The 21,029-nt window shown below is 38.9% G+C and overlaps 1 protein-coding gene across 1 annotated transcript; it reads right to left on the bottom strand.

Annotated features, from left to right (window-relative positions):
• Positions 1 to 18,812: 18,812 nt before the first annotated feature.
• Positions 18,813 to 21,020, bottom strand: LOC107713928 (trophoblast glycoprotein-like). The gene is made up of 2 exons (XM_016519595.1): positions 20,415 to 21,020; positions 18,813 to 20,021 (listed from the first exon to the last, which is right to left on the bottom strand). Exons 1-2 carry the CDS (start codon positions 20,922 to 20,924, stop codon positions 19,383 to 19,385), a joined length of 1,149 nt encoding a protein of 382 aa, XP_016375081.1. The 5' UTR covers positions 20,925 to 21,020; the 3' UTR covers positions 18,813 to 19,382.
• Positions 21,021 to 21,029: the final 9 nt, after the last annotated feature.

Raw genomic sequence — 21,029 nt, 5'->3', positions numbered from 1 at the left:
AGGACGAGGAGAAGGTCTTGCTGGTTGCGCCTTACTGGCCCACCCGGACCTGGTTTTCGGAACTCATGCTCCTCGCAACAGCCCCTCCCTGGCGCATCCCCCTGAGGAAGGACCTTCTTTCTCAGGGGATGGGCACCATATGGCCCATACCACCGGCGGTGGTAGACACTATCACTCAGGATTATGCTTTGAAGTGGAGTATGTTCACGAACTGGTGTTCTTTTTGCCAAGAAGACCCCTGAAGATGCCCGCTTAGATTTGTGCTTTCTTTCCTGCAAGAGACATTGGAGTGTAGGCTGTTACTCTCCACCTTGAAAGTGTATGTTGCTGCTATCGCAGCACATCACGATTCAGTGGACTGCTGGCCCCTGGGAAAACATGACTGATCATTAGGTTCCAGAGGGGTGCCAGAAGGTTAAATCCTCCTAGGTCACCCCTGGTGCCCTCCTGGGATCTCTCTGTCATCCTGGCTGGACTTCAGAGGGGTCCCTTTGAGCCGCTGGAATCGGTTGAGCTGAAATACAGTACCTGTCTATTAAGACCTCCAAGCAAGGAGTGCCTTGTGTTCAGGCCAGCCTACTCTCACGTTGTCCTGGGCAACACCTAATACCTTTGCGAGGTTTTACAACCTTCGTGTAGAGCCAGTCTCTTCCAGTGTGTTGGGTAACAGGTAAGTGGCGGGAAGAACTGGCTCAGTGTCACGATTGCTGCGCCGTTCCCCCTCACACAGGGATGCAAGTACCTTTCTTCTCCCAGTGGAGTTCCTGGGACGTTGAACCCTGGTCGAGCATCCTCCAGCACCCTTGGCAGTCCATATCAGTGTCTCCACATGTCACCTCCCTACGGGTAGGATGTGGCCTCTGTAGCGACCTTCCCCTTGGAAGGCTCGCTTCCCCTTCGTTACCGCCGAGCTGTATAAAGCTGTATAGAACAATCTTTCACTGAAGGTTGAAATCCCTTCTGTTAAGAAATGTTTGTGGACCGAACAGCAGCATGGCTATTTCCAGCAGTGATGTACTCACCAAGGTCAGCAAATTTGTGCTGGGGTGTTGGGAAGTTTACGACCTTTGCGTAGCATTTGTCTGACAAGACAAGGCTTGTCAACATTTGCAGCGCCACAGGGTTGTGACGGCGTTCAGGTTGTGGCATTTTCCATAGACCCCTAATGTCGTCATGACATCATAACTCGTAGTGACCGACAGATAGGGAACGTCTTGGTTACGTACGTAACCCTCGTTCCTTGATGGAGGGAACGGACACGTTATGTCCCCATGCCACAACCCTGAACCAATCACTGATGCCGGGACATGTTCTCGGCTCCTCAGCCTAAAACCTGAATGAGTGGATGCACTGAATGTATGTATGGGGAGTGGCTCAGCATGTAAAATCCGTGGTGTTTTCTCTTAAACTCAGAGATGATTGGGGCTCCCAAGTTGACTCCTAATGTCGTCACGACATAACGTCTCTGATCCCTGCATCAGGGAACAAGGGTTACGTACGTAACCGAGACGTTACCCTGATTAGTCACACCTATAATTAATTATCCCCATGCTCTCTGTATATATAAGCCCTTGTGTTTCAGTCATGTTTGGTGAGTCGTTGTTTGCTGTTTTCAGAGTTCTTGTTCCGCTCGAGGATCTTGTATGTTCTTGTTTTTGTGCTCTTTTGGATTTTTGCCTGTTTCTCAGTTCTGGACTATCTGTATTTATAACTGTTAATAAAATGTGCATGCAAGTGGATTCTTGATCTTTGCCTCATCTCTTCGCATCATAACACTAAAATGAACACTGAAAATATAAAAAATAAAGCGAATTAAAATATCAAAAAATGCTATAATAGTATGTAAATCATAGTTAAATAACATTGGTGAACACAACTGTGATAAATAAATAAATAAATAATGTATGGCCTACTTTTTTTGCCTTTTGAAACAGTCGTGATCACTTTTAAGTGTTGTATGAAAAAAGCTGAATACATTTTGAATCTTCAAAATTTCTCCATTTGTTTCACAAAAATTCTTTAAATAATTTTTTTTTATCTAGTACTTTCAGTAAGATGGCTTTCTTCAGCCTGCTTTGTGATTTAACTAAATATGAACATTGAAAAAATCAATTCATGTGTTGTATACTGAAGTCTAAGCAGGTATTCAGGTGTGTGAATTATTTTCTGTAAAGTGGCGCAGTGGAACTTGTTTGTTCATTCCTCCTGAGAACAGGTAAATGGTACATTGAAGTAATTAAAAGCAGTTCGTTATAAATCTCCCACTGTGTGTCCCAAAGAACATTGTTTTATGTCCCTGTCGACAGGGTCAGGCTGAGTAAACCTGTGTGTGTCTCCAGGGCAGAGAGACGCGGGACACACTGTTCACATCATGGAGAGCTCATACCTATCTTGAAAAATAAGTCTAATATGCGGTGGTAATGTAAGAGTGTGTGTCTCTGTGCAGGCCGTGTGTGATCATTATTCTCTCTCTCATGCACCACTGATGCACATCTCATTACCAGATGCTTAATAATGTGTGTCGTGACGCTCCAGAGACGCTCTTTTCTTTATGAGTTCAACCAACACTCATTTGTTCTTGTGCAAAACATTTGTTCTTTACACTTAGTAGTTATTAATTATAGGCAGGGCAAAAATTAACACTTGCCTTGCAAATACAGTAATAACTGGTCTGTTTGCAAGTAACATCTCTTGCAATGTAATAACTGCTTCATTTTAAGGGCTCTTTTTCTTAGGTTTAACTTGAAGCAGGGTTATTACATGCAGGTAACTAAAACTAAAACTTTAAACTAAAACCATTAAAAAAATGTTACTTGAAATAAAATAAACATTAACTGAAATAAAAAATATATATAAGCAACATTTCCCACTTTAATTTATTTTAACTTGATGTACTAAAAAAGCTAAAACGGAAATAAAATAAATAAAAACTACATAGACATATATAAACAAAAACTAGTAAAAATGACAGAAACACAGCAAAATAAGCTGCTAAAACTTTAAAATTAAAACAGAGAATACATAAAATAAAAACTAGTTCAAAATATTACTAGAAACTAAAAACTGTAGTACTATCTCAGTGATACTAAAATAACACTGAATTGAAGTACTAAAATAACTTAAAGTATAAAACTAATAAATAAAAACTAATAAAATCTGTAGACATGAAAAACTATCAAAATGGCAAAAATTAAAACGAACTAAAATTAAATTTAAAACAGAAATTATAAAAAATAATAAAAGAAAAATAAATAAAAGAAAATATAAAAATAAAAATCTATAAATCTAAATGTATAACAAATTCAAAATATTAAGAAAATTATAGTAGTATATCAATTATACTAAAATAACACTGAAATAAATGTACATACTTTAAAATGACAACTTTCAGAGCTCAGACCAGTCCAAAAAATGCATTGAAACTTTATGGCTCATTCTGACATCAGAAATCTAAAACTTTAACCTATAGAGTGCCCAGATTTACACATGTTGAGTAATGTGGCCCATGTGTCATAGTGAGGAGGACATGGATACAGTAGATACTGCTAGTGCTATTCCAAAACACATGCACACATATAAAGACTCACAGTCTCCTGTAAATCGTTGTGTCGGTGCAAATGCTACAATACTAATCACAGACTGTGAGCTTTCAATTATAGTCAATTATATTCATTCTTCTCCCTGACTGATCATGAATACATTCTCACACAAACAGCAACACGAGAGCCGATTCTTGACAACATGCCAACAGACTACAGGGAAGAAAGGCTTGCGGGTTGTTGTTTTTTTTGCACTGAAGAGGAAACATAAGGGGAAAAAAAGGGTGAAAACGTGGATGAGACTGTATTCGGGGAGACGTGCAGTTAGATGTTTTCTTCTTGTTGTTAATGTTATTACTCCCACTTCCTGAAGCCGTTCCTCTTGTACTCACTGGCTGCTGTTCATTGGTGCTCTTGTGCAACATGCATTCGTCAAACAGGTGAAATCTGTCATGACATCTGCCATTAGTTGTCTATATTATAAGTGTGCACACTACAACAGACAAGTCAGCAATCGAAAACGTCAAAGGCTTGAGTCTTGTAGTGTGCACTTGACTTTAAAGACACTAGCCTATATGTAGAATTCAGAAACCCTTGTTATTAGTGACACCACTGGCTGTTAAGTGAAGTGCAGCCAGCCGCTTGTTGCTTGTGCACTCATGCACGTAACTTACAAGAGACTGAATGTGATTCAAGGCACCGATATACTCATGATGAGGTTCTTTTTTGTTCTTTGCTTAAAATTAAAGCAATATACTGTTAACGAACATCTAGACGCTGTCCATGCTGCTGAGAGCACACGTTTAGATGAATATGTAAATATGTGCCGCGTGCTTTCCTCTCAAAAACAAAATAAACACACAACAGAAATGACAGCAGTGAGAAAGCAGCCGTTAAGAAAGCATCTGATCATAGCGATATGTTTGCATCTCTGCAATTCACCGGCATCATGCAGTGTGCACACATTGTTGTGATAGTTTGATTATTATGTATATTTGAGATTATAGACTATAATTTGAATGAACCCCTTTTCTTTGCATAGCACGTTGACATTACAGTAGAGAATAGCACACCTAAATGTCACATCCTTTTGATTTTGAAAATGTCCTTCACATTCAATGTACAGTCTTTCATAGGAAACATAGGAAGTCAGGGAAGGTCTTGTCTTTGAAGTTTCATTAACAGCTGTTCACACATTGGCAATAAAAACGTCATTTATGACAATTCCTACATATATCTAAAAATAAAAGGCCCATTAAAGGCACAGCAACAAACAGACTGTTTGAAGTCGGCATGAAACGGATGTTGCGACTGACTTTACAACTACGATATTGTGACTATATTTGAGTAAAATGATTAGCAAACAAACATTAAACAGACCACACTACAGAAGTTGCAGAAGTTTACAAAACTTAATTTTTCTTTTAAAAATTGATTGGAATCAGCAGTTGAACATTCTGATATTAGAATAGAACTAAATGCTGTTTAGATAGCAACATGCTTTTGAAACAACACCATCGTCTCTGGTAGCATACTGAACTGTAAAGTGACAGTAAAAACAACTCAATCTCGTTGCAATTTGTTCTGTTTTAAGAATTGGTGGCTACTTTGTTTGATCTTATCTGTAAGTTTCCATACAATCTGCTACAGTGGTGTGAAAAAGTGTTGGCCCCCTTCCTGATTTCTTATTATTCCTGTATTTTGTTTGTTTTAAAGGGGTGTGTGTATGGAAACCTGTTTCTGCCACAGAATGAATGAATGAATAAATGAATAAGGTAACTTCAAATTATATCTGAGAAAAAAGTCAGAATTGCAAGATATAAACTCGAAATTGCGTGATATGAACTCAGAATTGTGAGATTAACAGTAAGAATTACACTTTTTATTTTTTATTTCACAGCGGAAACCAAAACAGAATTATGAGATTTAAACTGCTAGAAAGAAAATCAGAATTCTGAGTTAATATTTTGCAATTTTGAGAAAAAAATTTCAGAATTCTGATATAAAATGTCTAAACTTTATTATTATTATTATTATCACAACTTTATTATTATTATTTTAATTCCATGGTGGAAACAAGTTTCCACAGGTGTGTGAATGGATATTAGGCAGCAGCATATATATGGTTTACAAAGGCGACTGCAGAATGCAACCAAATAAAACAGAATTTTTGGTAACGCTTTAGATTACAACCCACAATGTACTGCGTAAGTAAACAGAATTTACAGCGTAACTTTTTTGTAATTACAGTGTACCTATTCAGTACCTCCGTGTAGGTATAAGGTAACAATATGCGAAGTTTGGGGAATAAAGGAGTAATAATCTGTAAAATTACAAATTATTTCTACTGTAAGTATTTTGAAACTAAGGGGTACCTATTCTAATATTACGGGGTATGTATGACCTAACAATCTTATATTTGCAAGTGATTAAGCAAAAACATACACTGCGTACTTTTTTTATAGCCTACACATATAAAATACGCTGGTCATTGTTTCAATCCAAACGTCTACACGGAGGTACTGAATAGGTACACTATAATTACAAAAAAGTTACACTAACTTTAGTTTACATATGCAGTTCTTTGCAGGTTGCATATCTGGTTGTTACCCCCTTATTACCCAAACATAACACATTGTTCCCTTATACCTACACGTATGTTCTTTATAGGTACACTATAATTACAGAAACATACACCGTAAATTCAGTATACTCACATAGTTCTTTGCGGGTTGTAATCTAAAGAGTTACCGAATTTTTCCCAATATTTGTGTGTGCTGTGTATTTTTATGCTTATTAGAGTATTGCATCATTAGCTTAGCAACATGCTCTTGAAATCAATTGAGTCGAGTACACTTCACATGAGGAGCGCTATTAGCATGAAGCCTCTGTAGTGATCAAATCAGTCGCTTGTGAGGTTTCATTTCAGATGCTGACTCTGAAGGTGACTGCATATGAGTCTGCAACTCACTATATCTTGGATCAGAGCCTTAGTTTAGAAATACATCCCCTAAAACTCCCACTGAATCCGCTTTCTATCACAGACCCTCCATCAGCAAGTAAGTGGACAGATTGATGGCAATGTTCTCTTTCCTCAAGCTCACAGTCGCTATCGGTTGTTACACTTCACAGCACAACTGTCTTCCTCCAGCACACCAGAACACAGCTGCCGGAGTCTGACTTGCACAACTCAACTCTTGACTTACAATCATTTCCTTATTGTTAACATATGAAACCTGTCATTGCATGTCCTGATTGGGACGGGATTAGGATCTCTGCAGTTTTACTAAAATGGCAGTTGTTTGGATGCAAGTGTTACGGAAAGTCATGGATACATATGCAACAGAGCATTTTCTACATTTTCTAAATGTTATAATTCTTATTGAACAATTCATCCATGCATATGTTTAACTTTTTTTTTTACATTGTTTTGACCTTGTAATGTTTAATTAAAATGGCGTACCTGGACCTTCCAGCAAAAACTCTCAGACTTCTCACTGGTGATACTGACTTCTCCAATCAATTAGTCCTCTTAAACTCCGCCCCCTCAATCTGACAGTCATCTGCCTTTTCATTTTAGAGCCACGCCCATATCTCAACATCCAATCAATAACCAATGCATAAAACCAAGCCCCATTCTACATTTTTCCACCCAATAATCAGTCGTAGATCTAATGTGATCCAAATCAAAGCAAAAATTTGCATTTAGAAGATATATGCATTTGAAAGTCTCTCTCCACCACCATATGGATCAATGATTTTGATGAAATCAATCTGCACTTCAGTTTCCCTGCTTTTTTGTCACTTTTTTTATAGCAACACTTTCATATTAAATCTAAAGGTGGAATCTTTTAGACTGATAGAATACAACTGAATGCAACCGTAGCTGTCAAAAGCTGTCATGTAAACAAAATGCTATTGGCCATTATTAAAAAAGTCAAGTCACCTTTATTTCTATAGCACTTTATACAATACAGATTATGTCAAAGCAGCTTTACAGGGATAAACAGGAAAACAATGATTCAATGATGCAAATAGAATAGAAAAAAAGACAAATAAGATGAGCCACTCAATTACATCTATACACTGAATAACTCAAAGCACTTCAGCACTTCAGTGGGACTTAGAGGGTAGAGGTAAACATTCAAACTTTCCAATTCTTTATTATTAGTTATAAATTACATTATCATGTAAGTATCATGGAATAAAAATAAACAACATTTTTTACTGGTTTTATTAATCTGTGCAGCATCTGTGCAGTAAGCGATTTCTGAGAAACGCTGTTGAAAGTGGATCAGATCGAGCACCAAAACACAATTGTAGCCAATCAGCAGTAAGGGGCGTGTCCACTCACGAAGGGGGAGGTGCCTGTGTTGTATAGCAAGTTTGGCTGTATTCGAAATTTCCCCCATACCCTCTAATAGGGCACTATTTGAGGGGACAGCCATTTTTAGTGGTGTCCGAAACCATAGCGGATGTTCTCGAGTGCACTCATTCAATCCAACAATGCACCGCAAAAACAAGTATACAACCGATGTACACTCAACAGCTAGAGATAACACATAACGCACTGTGAGAGTTGCTTGCCGAATAAATTTCCGCGTCTCGCCAGAAGATGTCGCCGCAGCTGACTCATTCATTCATTTTAAAAGCACTTGTCCATGGCGTAATACAACACAGGTACACATTTATTGTAAATTTTTTAACTATGGTTCATACATAATTTCCGTGACAGAGTTCAAGATAAATCCTTTAATCTTACTACTGGAGCTGCCCCTTTCAAATGATTATTAAACAGCAAGCAAACTATGCAAAAGCGGCAGTTCTTCCGGTGCACTCAGTGTCCAAATTCACTCACTCGTTTTCATTCACTCCTTCAAGTGAACTGTATGAGTGAACTAATGTAGGGAATAGTGAATGAGGGTATAGGGGGCGATTTCTGATACAGCCTTTGTGAATTTGGGGGTGGAGCTATCAAGAAAGGGGAGTGACCTTCTGGATAGGGGTGTGTTTGGTGATTTCAAATATCAACAGCGTTTCTCTGAAATAATTTACTGTACTTTTAATTAGGGGCCAAGCACCAAAGGTGTGATAACCCCCCTAACCTTGCAGAGCTTAGGGCTGATTGGATGCTGGACGTCGCTTGTAGTAGCGGCACTGCTGTGGCCTTAGAAAAGAGAGTTTGGCTCCTGCGGGAGCGGGTACTGCTGCGGCAGTGGAAAAGAGAGATAAAGGCTCCTGCAGGAGCAGACACTGCTGCGGCAGTGGAAAAGAGAGATAAAGGCTCCTGCAGAAGCAGACACTGCTGTGGCAGTGTGAAATATAGATAAGGCACCTGCGGGAGCAGACACTGCTGTGGCAGTGGGGAAATACAGATAAAGGCTCCTCCGGGAGCAGACACAGCTGTGGCAGTGTGAAATATAGACAAGGCTCCTGCGGGAGCAGACACTGCTGTGGCAGTGTGAAATATAGACAAGGCTCCTGTGGGAGCAGTCACTGCTGCGGCAGTGTGAAATACAGATAAGGCTCCTGCGGGAGAGGGGTGCTGCTGGGATGGTTGAAGTGGAGATGAGGCGCTATGGGTGGATTTGGTGATGTAAAAATGGATGGCTATGGTGGGACTGAAGTTTGAGTGAACAGGGATGGACTGGCGTTAAAGGGGTCGGCCGATGATGTTCGGTGGGCTTCCTTTATATGGGAGTGGTCCGATCGAATGTAGCTATTGAAGGCTATATCAAAATAATCATAATTATCCGATTAATCATCAGAATAATCAACCGATAACTCTGTTACCCAATTAATCGTTAGTGACGGCCTTAGGTGAGGGGTCTATGTCCGCACCTGCCAGGTTCTGTGCTCGGATGTTGTGAGCCACTGGAGGTGGCTCTGAGGCAACGGCATTTGGTGGGACGGGCAGTGATGTTGTTATGAAAAGAGAATATTGTGATTTTAAATGAAGTAGAGAGCTGTGAGAGAAAGGAGCAGGGGCCGCAATTGTCGGTGGAGGCAGCCTCATGCTTAATATCGGCCTCCGGGGCTTGAGGTGGGAAACTGAGAGAAGCGTAAGAGAAAAATGGAGGAAAAGAAAGAGATGTGTGGGTCTGTGTTGCAAGCGGAGGCAGCCTCACACTTGCTTCACCTGCTGTAACTGTAGGCCACGGGAAGGGAGTCTTAAAGAATAAAAGTTACGCCTTCTTTCTTTTGAACAGAAGAGATGTGTGGGCCTGTGTTGCAAACGGAGGCAGCTTCACGTTTGCTTCAGCTGCTTTAGCTATAGGCCACGGGAAGGGGGTGGGGTTTGTGACGTCCTGTAGAACCTATGTAGCCTGCACTGCTAGTGGAGGCAGCCTCCCGCTAGCGTCTGCTATGGGAACTGGGGGCCACTGAAAAGTAAAGGGTTTAGAAGTAGCAGCGGGAAAGACTGAGATGTAAGGGCTTGTGTTGCAAGCGGAGACAGCCTCACGCTTGCTTCAGCTGCTTTAGCTGTGGGAAAGGGGAGTGGTTTGTGACATTTGATGGGAAATGCTGAAATGCCTGAGTAGCCTGCAGCGTTGCCAATTTAGTGATTTTGTTGCCAGATTTAGCAGCTTCTCGGACTACCCTAGCAACTTGTTTTCCAAAGCACATAGCAACAAATTAGCTATTTAAAAATGTATTTGGCAACTTTTAGCATATTTTAAAAGTGATAAAATGCTAAAAAGACATGCATTTTCCTCTTAACCACACAAAGAAGAAAGTATTGAAAAGCTAGCCAAGTGGCACATCAGCTGGAGACTTGGAATGAGGTGCCTAGCAATACGCACATCACATGTGAATTAGGTTGCTAGTTGCACATGTTCGATAATAATTATTTCTTTATGATACACCTTAGTTGTTAGTTTGTGCCTATAATTGTTAATCATTTGGGTACATAGTTGAACTTATTTTCTCTAAAATGGAAAATGGAAAAGTGGAATGTGTAATTTAAAATACGGGTAAAAATTTTAGTAAAATTCAGAAAATCTGAGTAACTTCGTTGTGTATTCTACACAGTTTTGCGTCATGGTTACAAAATGAAAACGTCCTTTATGTCACGACGTCATTTAACAACTTTTAGCAACAAACGACCAGCCTTTTAGTGACTTTACCTAAAATACATTTTTTGCAACCCGGCCTGTGCCGCTAGCGGAGGCAGCCTCGCGCTAGCGTCTGCTACAGGAGCCGGAGGCCCGGCTGCATACGACGCTGCGGCCGGAAGAGCCGTGGTGAAAGGTTGAGCTAAAGCGGGAAGCGAGTGAGGCTTTGCTGCGTTGAGATCTGGGGTGCGGCCCAGGCTCAATGGAGGCCTGCCGCTGCAACCCAGAGCTTAAGGAGAGCAGGGTCTTGTGCGGGGCGATGGTGGTGTCGAGCGAGGTGAGTTTGAGGCTTTTCTCGAATAACGCGCGAACTAATTCTACGGAAAGCACACAAAAATGTATCTGAGGCTATATCTCCGCAATGGTTTGGCATATTGAGACCAAACTTGGTGTGTGTTATAACAAGCATGACCTGAGGCTACCTGCAGTGTTTCGGGGCTGTGCCACCTAGTGGTTAGGAAATATGAAAAATGTCTATTTTTGCTTATAACTTCTGAATGGTTTGGCCAAAAATCACAAAACTGGTCTCATTAGATTCGGTGGAGCATGCCGAGTCAAACCATATCGTTTCAGCACCTGAAAATAGTCCCCAGCTAGGTAACTTCCAACGGAAGGCACGCTCCCTGTGCAAGCAGGTGGTCACGTTGGTTATGTTGGCGGAAGTTAGCCTATTTTCAGGCGCTGCGTAATATCATTGCGCCTGCTGCACCCATGGTATGGCAGCAAAGATCCTTGATTATTACGCTGGAATGAGAGTATAGTTCTTAGCCATATCGGCGTAGAAAATCGCAACTTTTTATTTTCCGTCGGTCACTCACTGTTCATGATGCACGAACTATTGGAAGAAAATCCTCAATATTGATTTTGGGGTTTATATGAATGTGTTTCTGAGGGGAAATGACTGTCTTCAGAAAAGTTTAGATGGTATTTTCTTTTAATCTCGGCTCTGTATAGTTCATATTAAAGCAGTGTTTCAGCGCAGCTGCTTTGTTTACAGCGGTAACCAAGGAAACGCCATATCTGGTGTTCCATGAGCGCCTCCTGCTGTCAGAGAGTGAATCTGCGTCTCATTCAGAGCTTCTGCTGTTTGCTTCGTTCAGGCATGTAGTGTAATTTCACAAAGCTAGTCAGAACATTCTGTTTTTGCTTCAAATTGGGTTATTATTAAATCAAATTATGTATATGAAATTATATAACTAAATGATATGAAATGATATAAATGATATGTATATGAAAAAGTTTTTTTTTTTTTTTTTACCCAGACATAAAAAAAAATCACATTTTAAAGCTGTAACAACAATACCGTGATACCGTGAAACAGTGATATTTTTGCTTAAGGTTATCATACCGTCAAAATCTCATACCGGCCCATGCCTACTTGCAGCTATATTATATAGTTTCATTATTAATTCATGTTTGTTCATAATATGAATTTATTCAACTTGAAATACATTGTAAATGTACATTAGCTAATAAATGGTACAAAATATTATTAATGGTTAGTTCATGATATGTTAACTAATGTTAATTGAACCTTATTGTAAAGTGTTAACAAGAAAAAAAAATGATTTAGGTGAAGCTCTTGTATGCTGATGAAGTGGGCGCTCTGCACAGTTTCCAGGATCAGACTCTGCTTATCGATTTAATTTTCTTTTTATGTCAGATGGGATTCCAGAGCAATATTTGAACCACCAACTGTTATTTTACCCATAAAATTGGCAAAAAGGTCAAAATCCATAATGAAGGTGCACCAGACAGAGCAAAGGGAAATTTAGCTTGAGTATTTGTCAAATGTCAAAATAAATGAGAAGGACTGTGAAAAAATATATTTAAAAAAATAACACTGGGTCGTTTACCTCCTCATGGAAAGCTATCTCTGTCCAAATAGGGAGGATTCACAAGTGACTCAAACTCTTATCTACGTCAAACCTGAAAACACCCCCTGGGTGTAAAGATATGCTGTACACTCACATCCTATTTGATTTTCTAGCCTAGTATACTTATTAAAAGAACAGTTTTCCCAAAATAAACCTTCATTCTCTCTCATGTTGATCTAATAGCATATTATGTTATTTTCAGGACAGAATGCGGGAGCTGCTCTTTTTCATAGAAAGAAAGTGGATGCTGATGTATTCTGTCAAACTCCAAATCAGACTTTAAATTAGATTTCTGCACTATATTTCATGTCTTCTGAGTCATACAATAGCTTTGTGTGAAGACGACCAAAATTTAAGTGGCAAACATTTTATACTGAAATGATATCAAAGTCAAACTAACAGGAATAATGTGATTGTAGGTTCATATACATGGTAATCAGACTACAACTGGCCTTGGTGCTGTGCATTTACGATAAAAGACAGAGGTGATGCACAATCCTTCAAAACCGATAACGCATTATATCATGTATACTTAAAGACTGTAGCTCGATTGTGTAAATTAAAGACATCAGGCAGCGTTTGTGTATGAATGCACCTCCACAGGAGCTGTTTAGCTGTTTCTCTCTGAAACGTCATGCACTGTACTACCACACTTTAAAGGTTAACGTGTAGGGTATCTTGCAGTCGAGTTCAATTAAAAATAGAAATCTTAAATACCATGACATGACGCACAGGATCCCAGAAATGTGGCCGCAGCATGTTGCTATCAGCGCAGTACTTGACAGTGGGTTGAGGGCTCTTGTGCGATTTGTGCCAACCGTACAGCTCTGCTTACATTAAATGGGTCAGGAGGACTAGTTTGTTCAACACCAAAATATTCACTAATCAAACCAGTTTACTTAAAAATACCTCTTATATAGAGTGCTGCAGCCGTGACGTCAAAACCCAGAAGGTTGATTCGCTATGGGTGCCGTGAGATTTTCCTATGGGTTTTATAATGGGTTTTTCAATTTAGGAGTAAACAACAAAAACAACAACATAAAATAAAATAACACTTAATTTCAACATTTATTATCCTTATTCAGTACTATGCAAAGCATGCTGGGAACTAAAAATCCACTGCTTAGTTTTCAGTTATCAAGACAATTTCAGTAAGTTACTTATTTATTTAAAAGGGAATACGAATAATGAATAAACTTTCAGTTAAAAACAGTTTAAATTGCACACAATATTAAGTTGTGTAATTATGATCAACATCATTACGTCAACTGAACGCCTCAGCCCATATGGAAATGTAATATACTGTATATTGCCCTATATCAGGAGTGGACTTGCATATATGTCACCTATAAGACGAAATATAATTTTTTACATAAGTATATTCTCTGGGTAGATGCAGATATAAGTTCATAACATAAATAAAATCCCCATACTAAATTGTATATGCTAGTAATAGACAATATGCTATACAATGAATTTTTTTAGTATTATATATATGTCAGCTATATATATATATATATATATATATACACACACACACACAACTTCATTATACATAAATCAGTAGATTTCCATATGTTTTTGTAATAATTTTGAAATACATGTTTATCATTTATATAATATCGACATGTTTTAATGGGTTTTAGGATGTACATACACATACATATTACACATGAGTATTTGTATGGTCTAGATATGTATGTTAATATATAAAAATTATTCTATTTTCTAATAGGTTTCATACAGTACATGCTTTTACTTCATATGACAAAATATTTAATATATGGAAATTTTATGCACAAACTGTATATTGCATTTGTATATGGGAAAATAATGTTTGCAACTTGAGAGGTTTAATGAAATAAATAAATTTGGATTTTTAACTCGCAACCATGCATTAAGTTGTGGTATGTCTCCTGATTTTGTTTTCATAGTGCAGGTAACAAAGGCTGGAAGAGGTGTTGACGTACCAATCACTTTGAAAACGCCTTCCAATCATCATTAACCAAACTCATTCAAATTGCAATCACAATTCCCCTTTGTTCACTGTAGCAGTTGACCTTTCTTGGTAACTACAGGGTATTATTTCAAGGGTTGAGAACAGTGTTTTATCAGAATAAATGAAGGCCATTCTTTCCTTTCTGCAGGCATATGTCTAATTTTGTTCTTAGAGAACTGCCGCATTGGCCTGGCAAGGCTATCGACTCGTATTCATCTTCATTTATTGTTACAGCCATTTAATAACTCAGCAGGGAGGGATGAACTGGCACTGTATAATGCATCATAACTCCATATTAAGCAGAAGGAGTCTTTCCCTTAATGTCATAATTAGAGATGCTCTATGAGTGTAATAGTATATACTGCCACTATATGTGTTTGAGATGTCAGTTTAATTTGTCAATTTCTTCACAATATATTCTCAAAGTAGCTCATCCCTTTTAATTCGTTTTCCACACATCTAGAAAAGAAGAAAAGAAACCCTCAAAAATGATAATGTTTAGATGATGACAATGCTTAATTTGTAAACAGGCTGTGGTGCCGACACGGAGTATGATGAATATTGGTATGGATATTCAAAGGCATAAGAAGAAAAGAGATGTGAGAATGTTGCATGAGTGATATTTTTATAGTGATTCCTCAGATCTAACTAATGGAATGTAACTACAAGACTAGGGGAAAAAAATTGTCATGAGTCTGGAAAGTAAGTGTGAGTCCCAAACATTTCCAGATTATTCCAGAGAAGATTTTGTAACTATGAGTGTGCCAGATTATGGCATGATAGAAGATCAAACAGTGAGAAACTAGACTTACTAAGTGCTTCATAAGTAGCAGTATTTTGTCATATCATTTATCATTATCCTTCATCAGAACACAACAGGTAGATGATAGCAATGATAAAATGTGGATAATATGATCAAATGATCTGTTAAGGACTTTAAACGCTGCTTTTTGAACCAACAAATTGTTTATGGAGACTGCAGGACATCTAGCCAGTAATGCATTATGTAATCTAAGTCCTCATAACTTTGCAATACTTTTAAGATGAAGAATGTTGCTCTGTAAACACTGGAATATGGTTCCACATGCATTACCCTATTGAGGAAAAATTGTCCCTAAAATAATGACCTATGATCATAAATAGCACAGTAAATCAGTATTTTTATAATTGTATATACACAGTTTTGGGTACATTACAGCTGTGTCCCAGGTATATGGGTAACTGTATTAAGTTTAAATTTAAATTTAAATTGTAGTCTGTTAAATTCAATCATTATATTAATTGGTAAAAGCAAGTAACAACAAAACTATCAGTTTGTCCAACAGGGGGAGTGTTTGGGAGAACCGAAGGTTGTTATCTATAGTAAATTTTCTATCAATTTCTATTTCTATTTCATTCTATTTAATGATGCCAGTGGCACAGAAATTACACTCTTTAATTTTAACTAATTAATTGGGGTTTTGCTGACTAATTGAATAGTTCTTTCACTACTCTATGCGTTTGGCCATTGTGGACAAGGCGACTTCATATCATACGCTTTGGTATAGCAACCTGTGAGGGCCTAAGTTATGCTTGTGAAATCATCAGTACCTGTTGGTTTCCAATGGACAAAAAATGATTATAAAATCTACAGATATTCCATGTGATCTGTACAACAATTTGTGGGGAATGCCATGCCATTAATTAAAGTACAGTAGTCAAAAAAAGTTCAAAGTTGTTCTAAGACAAGATCGGGTATTGTTTTGATTTTAGGACAACTTTGATGAAAGGTTCAAATGCTGACTACTATATTTCATGCCCGCCTATGATTGCAATATAATTTCCACAAAATAGACTCTGGTTGGTCACCTTACATTCTGTATCAGTGAGAAGACTTCCTCTTCCTGTGGGGTGGATAAGCTGCAAAGTGGACCAGACTCTGTGCCATTTCATTGCTATGCGAGTCTAGGCAAGCCCTGCAATAAAATAATAATAAAAGTGAATGTCAGTCTCATGCTGCAGGCTATGTGTTCAAAATGAATGGATGGACAGTTAAAACATCAATTGGAAAACAGGTGGCAACACAGTCTGGGGCAAAAGCAGCTGGGAGTGATGTGAAGAGAAGCAGATTCAAGAAAACGGAGATTTCTACAATGAGAAATGAATAGCAGAGTCAAAAGTTGTAGAGTTTGGAAAAAAGTCTCAGTTGGCTGAAATATCCAATCCTGCTTTCATCTATTTGGAGTCTAGGTTTAATACGCATGAGGGGTTATTAAGAGGCTGCAACGGCAAAGTGAAAGCACCAGCCCTCCTTTAAAGGTTCTCCCGCCTTTATTGTTCCATCAAATTACACCTGCCCTGCCAAGCATGTCTGAGCTACGTAGTTAATAAAAGTCTGCCGAGAGTCACCCGCCGCACAGCGAGCGCATGAGGTCGAGATTGTTGCCGTGGAAACGTGAGATAGCAAGCACCTGTTCCTTCCCTGGAGAGGGGCGACCGAGCTCTGTCCTCTAGGGAAGGTGTGGCGATTCCTTGGAAAGTCATCGGCTGCCAGATTCAACCCAACACAAAGAGCTGCGTCTGATATAGCCATCGAGCTCCTGCTCAGCTCTGCAGCCAAACGATGTCAACAAACCATTGAAAAGAGCTGACGGCGCTGGTACTCATGCTTACCATGCAAGACTTGAAATTGGGAGAACTTCGTAGTAGTAGCTTAAAACACCAGTCAGCCAAAAATCTGAATAAACCAGAAACAAACATGTGAGGTTATAATGCAAACACACCAGGCCAGAAATATACTATGCAAGTACACAAATGTGAATGCTTGGTCAACACATTGCATGATGCTGATTGTTCGGGTCTGGTGGTAAAAAACAAAACAAAAAAAAAAAACTTTCAGGTGGAGTTACTTTCAGATGTGAAACATATTTTACATACCTTATTCTGGAAGGCGTTTGCCTGCCTAGCAATAGCAATGCCATCAAGGGTGCAATTCCCAGGTAACGCACATACTGATACATTACATTCCTTGAATGCTAAATGAATAATGTATGGTTAACTCCATTGACCTCGTCAAAGATCATGTCATGACATCCAAACCTGGAATACGGTTCGAACGCAAATCACTATAAATCGACAGCAGACAAAACAATAATTTTTGTGTTAAGCTACAGTACATCACAGAAACATTCAAAGCTAAAAGAGAGCAAATGACATGTAGTCACACAAGGTTGAATGGAGATGAAATGTATATTTGCTCTGTTGTTTGGATGGGCCACAAGTATCTCATACAGCACTCAGCTCAGGTTCTGCTACCAGTCGTATCATTAGGCTTAAATATGAAATCTCACAGCTTCCACATTCAGTACCATTATGTAGTTCTGTTTACATAATTTCAGTTGCCTTTTGCATTCCAAACATGAATGTGTCAATAATTAATCATATTTCCTCATTGTTTAATAACCAACCATTGCCGGAGTGCAATGAAAAGAAAAACAATGATTCCAACATATGAGAGGACAGCTTATGGCTCAAGTCAGTGTGAAATGCTGTTTTTGATTCTGTAGTCTAACATGCTTGCAACAATGCTACAATTCTCAACAACAACAAAAAAAGTATTTTTCAGTCGGAAATTGATTGAATCGCAACTGCTTTGTAAAAGAGTGAGGTGATTTAGAGCGGAGGCATTTGTGAAGTCAACTGAAATAGATGGCAAAATGATTATGCTTTGATTAAAATGAAGACAAATTGCTTTTCTTTGGAATAACATGCCCGACGAGACCAGGAAATGTTCATTAAGAAGCCCATTTGGATTTCAGTGCTTCTCAAGCATAAACATCACAAATAACAAGCTACTAAATGCTGGCTATTAAATCTGTTTCTGGAAATGATCAGTCATGACTGATGTTGAATGAATGTCTCTCATGACTGTCGTTTTAATATTATGCCGGGATCTGCAGGCCCATCACGAACAGATGTTTTTGAATGTTATGCAAATCTTAAAATATATAGTCTTCCAGAATGTGATACTGGGGGTATGTGAGATAGACGTATGTTCAGTTTAATAAATAATGCTATTTAGTTTAATATTATTTAAATAATCAAATATGCATGCTGTGCTGTTACTGTAGTAGTCTAATGATTATGTCAAAAGGAAGCAATTCAAGTTCTGAATTTTAATACAAAAATAATCTCAGTAGCAATCATTAAAAAACTTACTAAAAGTATTATATACATATAAAAAGTCTGTCTCTTGTAATGGTAATAAAGTCTGAACCTAAAATCACTGGACTGGAGAGAAAAGATCAGTGCAAGACCTTTAATTCAACAGGGCATCCCCTAGAAAAGAGTTGATCTATGTCCAGCCAACAAATGTAAATATAAAAACCAATAACTCATCATAAAAAAGTGGATATTGCCATAATTTTACATCAATGAAAAAATACATAAATGCATGCATGGCAGTTTGAATAGTTTTTTTTTGCAGAAGAAATTAACTAAGCTATAAAAAAATAACATTACAGTTTGTTTTGACATATTGCAAAAAGACAGGTTACTCTGTAATTTCAGATTTCATCAGAACAAACAGACTCCCTCCACAGTCCCATCCATTGTGCTTTTATAAAAAAGTTGATTTCTAAACGTATGCACTTGATGTTCTTGATTCATGCGTCAATGGACAACATTATAGCAACACACCAGCATATATGAATGACATAACAGGGTTGATGCTTGCAAAATCCAGTTAACGTCCTATCCGACGGAAAAGAATGCATGTCACTGCAAACCTCTACAGTTATATATGTATTCATGCAAAGCTAGAGTCCGATCATTGCGTGCCAGTTGTGCAAGCCAGTTCTCCAAATGTGTCTCGTCACACATCGGAGTTGAGGCTGAGGTTGGCTAGCCGCGGGTCAGAGTTGATCTCGTATCTGTAATGGTATCCCTCCATATGATCTCTGCACGCGTCACGGATATTGTACATCCACCCCTTGATCCCTTTCCTGTTAAGGTAAAGGACCAGAAGAAAGATGACCCCAATGAGGGCAAGAACCATCCCCAAGAACACATAGGAGGGCTCCAGCACACGGTCCATCGCATCTCCGGCGTTGCTCCAGCACGAGAGCTGTGATTGTATCAGGGTTAAAAGTGGGACATTTTTTAGTCTAGCCGGGCCAGAACAGGTTAGGTTGAAGCTGTCTACCACAAACTCATGTTTCGCCAACCAAATCAACATGTCCTCAATATTGCAATCACAGCGCCAGGGGTTTCCTGCGAGTCTGACTCGCAAATCAGAGATTGAACCAAGCTTCTCTAGGGTCACGTTGGGCAGGACTTTCAACGCATTGTCTCGTAAGTCCAACTCTTTAAGTGCCCGATTGCATAACGTATCATTCCTGATTGTAACAAGGGAGTTGTTCCTCAAATCCAAAACAGTGAGGTCCGACAAACCCGCGAATATGCCTTCTGGAAGGAGCACCAGGTCATTATTGGACAAATCAAGATGAGAAACCTTAGGTAGGCGGTGTTTGAATAGATTTGCAAACACACCGATGTAGGAGTGATTGTATAAGGATTTGCTGAGGTTTAGAACCTCGATTTTGTTGTCTTGAGGTAAAGCCTCAACGCTGAACTGTGAAATCCTGTTGTTGCTGAGGTCAAGTAAACGCAGACTTGGCAAGTTTTTAAACACCATGGAGTCTAATTGCTCCACTTGGCTTCCAGACACATAAAGGTTTGTTAAATGTTCCAGCAACTCTTTAAGTGCCCGATTGCATAACGTATCATTCCTGATTGTAACAAGGGAGTTGTTCCTCAAATCCAAAACAGTGAGGTCCGACAAACCCGCGAATATGCCTTCTGGAAGGAGCACCAGGTCATTATTGGACAAATCAAGATGAGAAACCTTAGGCAGGCGGTGTTTGAATAGATCTGCAAACACACCGATGTAGGAGTGATTGTATAAGGATTTGCTGAGGTTTAGAACCTCGATTTTGCTGTCTTGAGGTAAAGCCTCAACGCTGAACTGTGAAATCCTGTTGTTGCTGAGGTCAAGTAAACGCAGACTTGGCAAGTTTTTAAACACCATGGAGTCTAATTGCTCCACTTGGCTTCCAGACACATAAAGGTTTGTTAAATGTTCCAGCGGCCTGGGGAAAGATTCATTGTTCAGATTCCTTATATCGTTTCCATTGATGTTAAGCGCGGTGATGTTTTCTGGAAGGGGCTGTGGGATGGATGTCAAGTTTTGGCTAACACAGTTCACCACTGTGGTTTCACACAAACACTGGGCAGGACATGAAGATAAGGGCGAGCAGGAACACGTCAGGAAGAGTAAAACACAGAGAGTCAGGTTACACATGTTCCTTTGTTTACTCTGAAGTTGAAGCAAATGCAGTAATCCAACATCGGACATTTTGAAGCAACGTAAATCAAACGGCGGGAAAGTATTTCTCTCCACAGAGTTGAAAGCAACGTACTCGCGCTTCTCAAACAACCGTTTAACGTAAAATCTCACATC

Source organism: Sinocyclocheilus rhinocerous, unplaced genomic scaffold (assembly GCF_001515625.1).
Source record: "Sinocyclocheilus rhinocerous isolate Xijiao unplaced genomic scaffold, SAMN03320098_v1.1 scaffold1470, whole genome shotgun sequence".
NCBI lineage: Eukaryota > Metazoa > Chordata > Actinopteri > Cypriniformes > Cyprinidae > Sinocyclocheilus > Sinocyclocheilus rhinocerous.
Note: the sequence above shows the minus strand (reverse complement) of the source record. Positions and strands in the feature narration are given on the sequence as shown.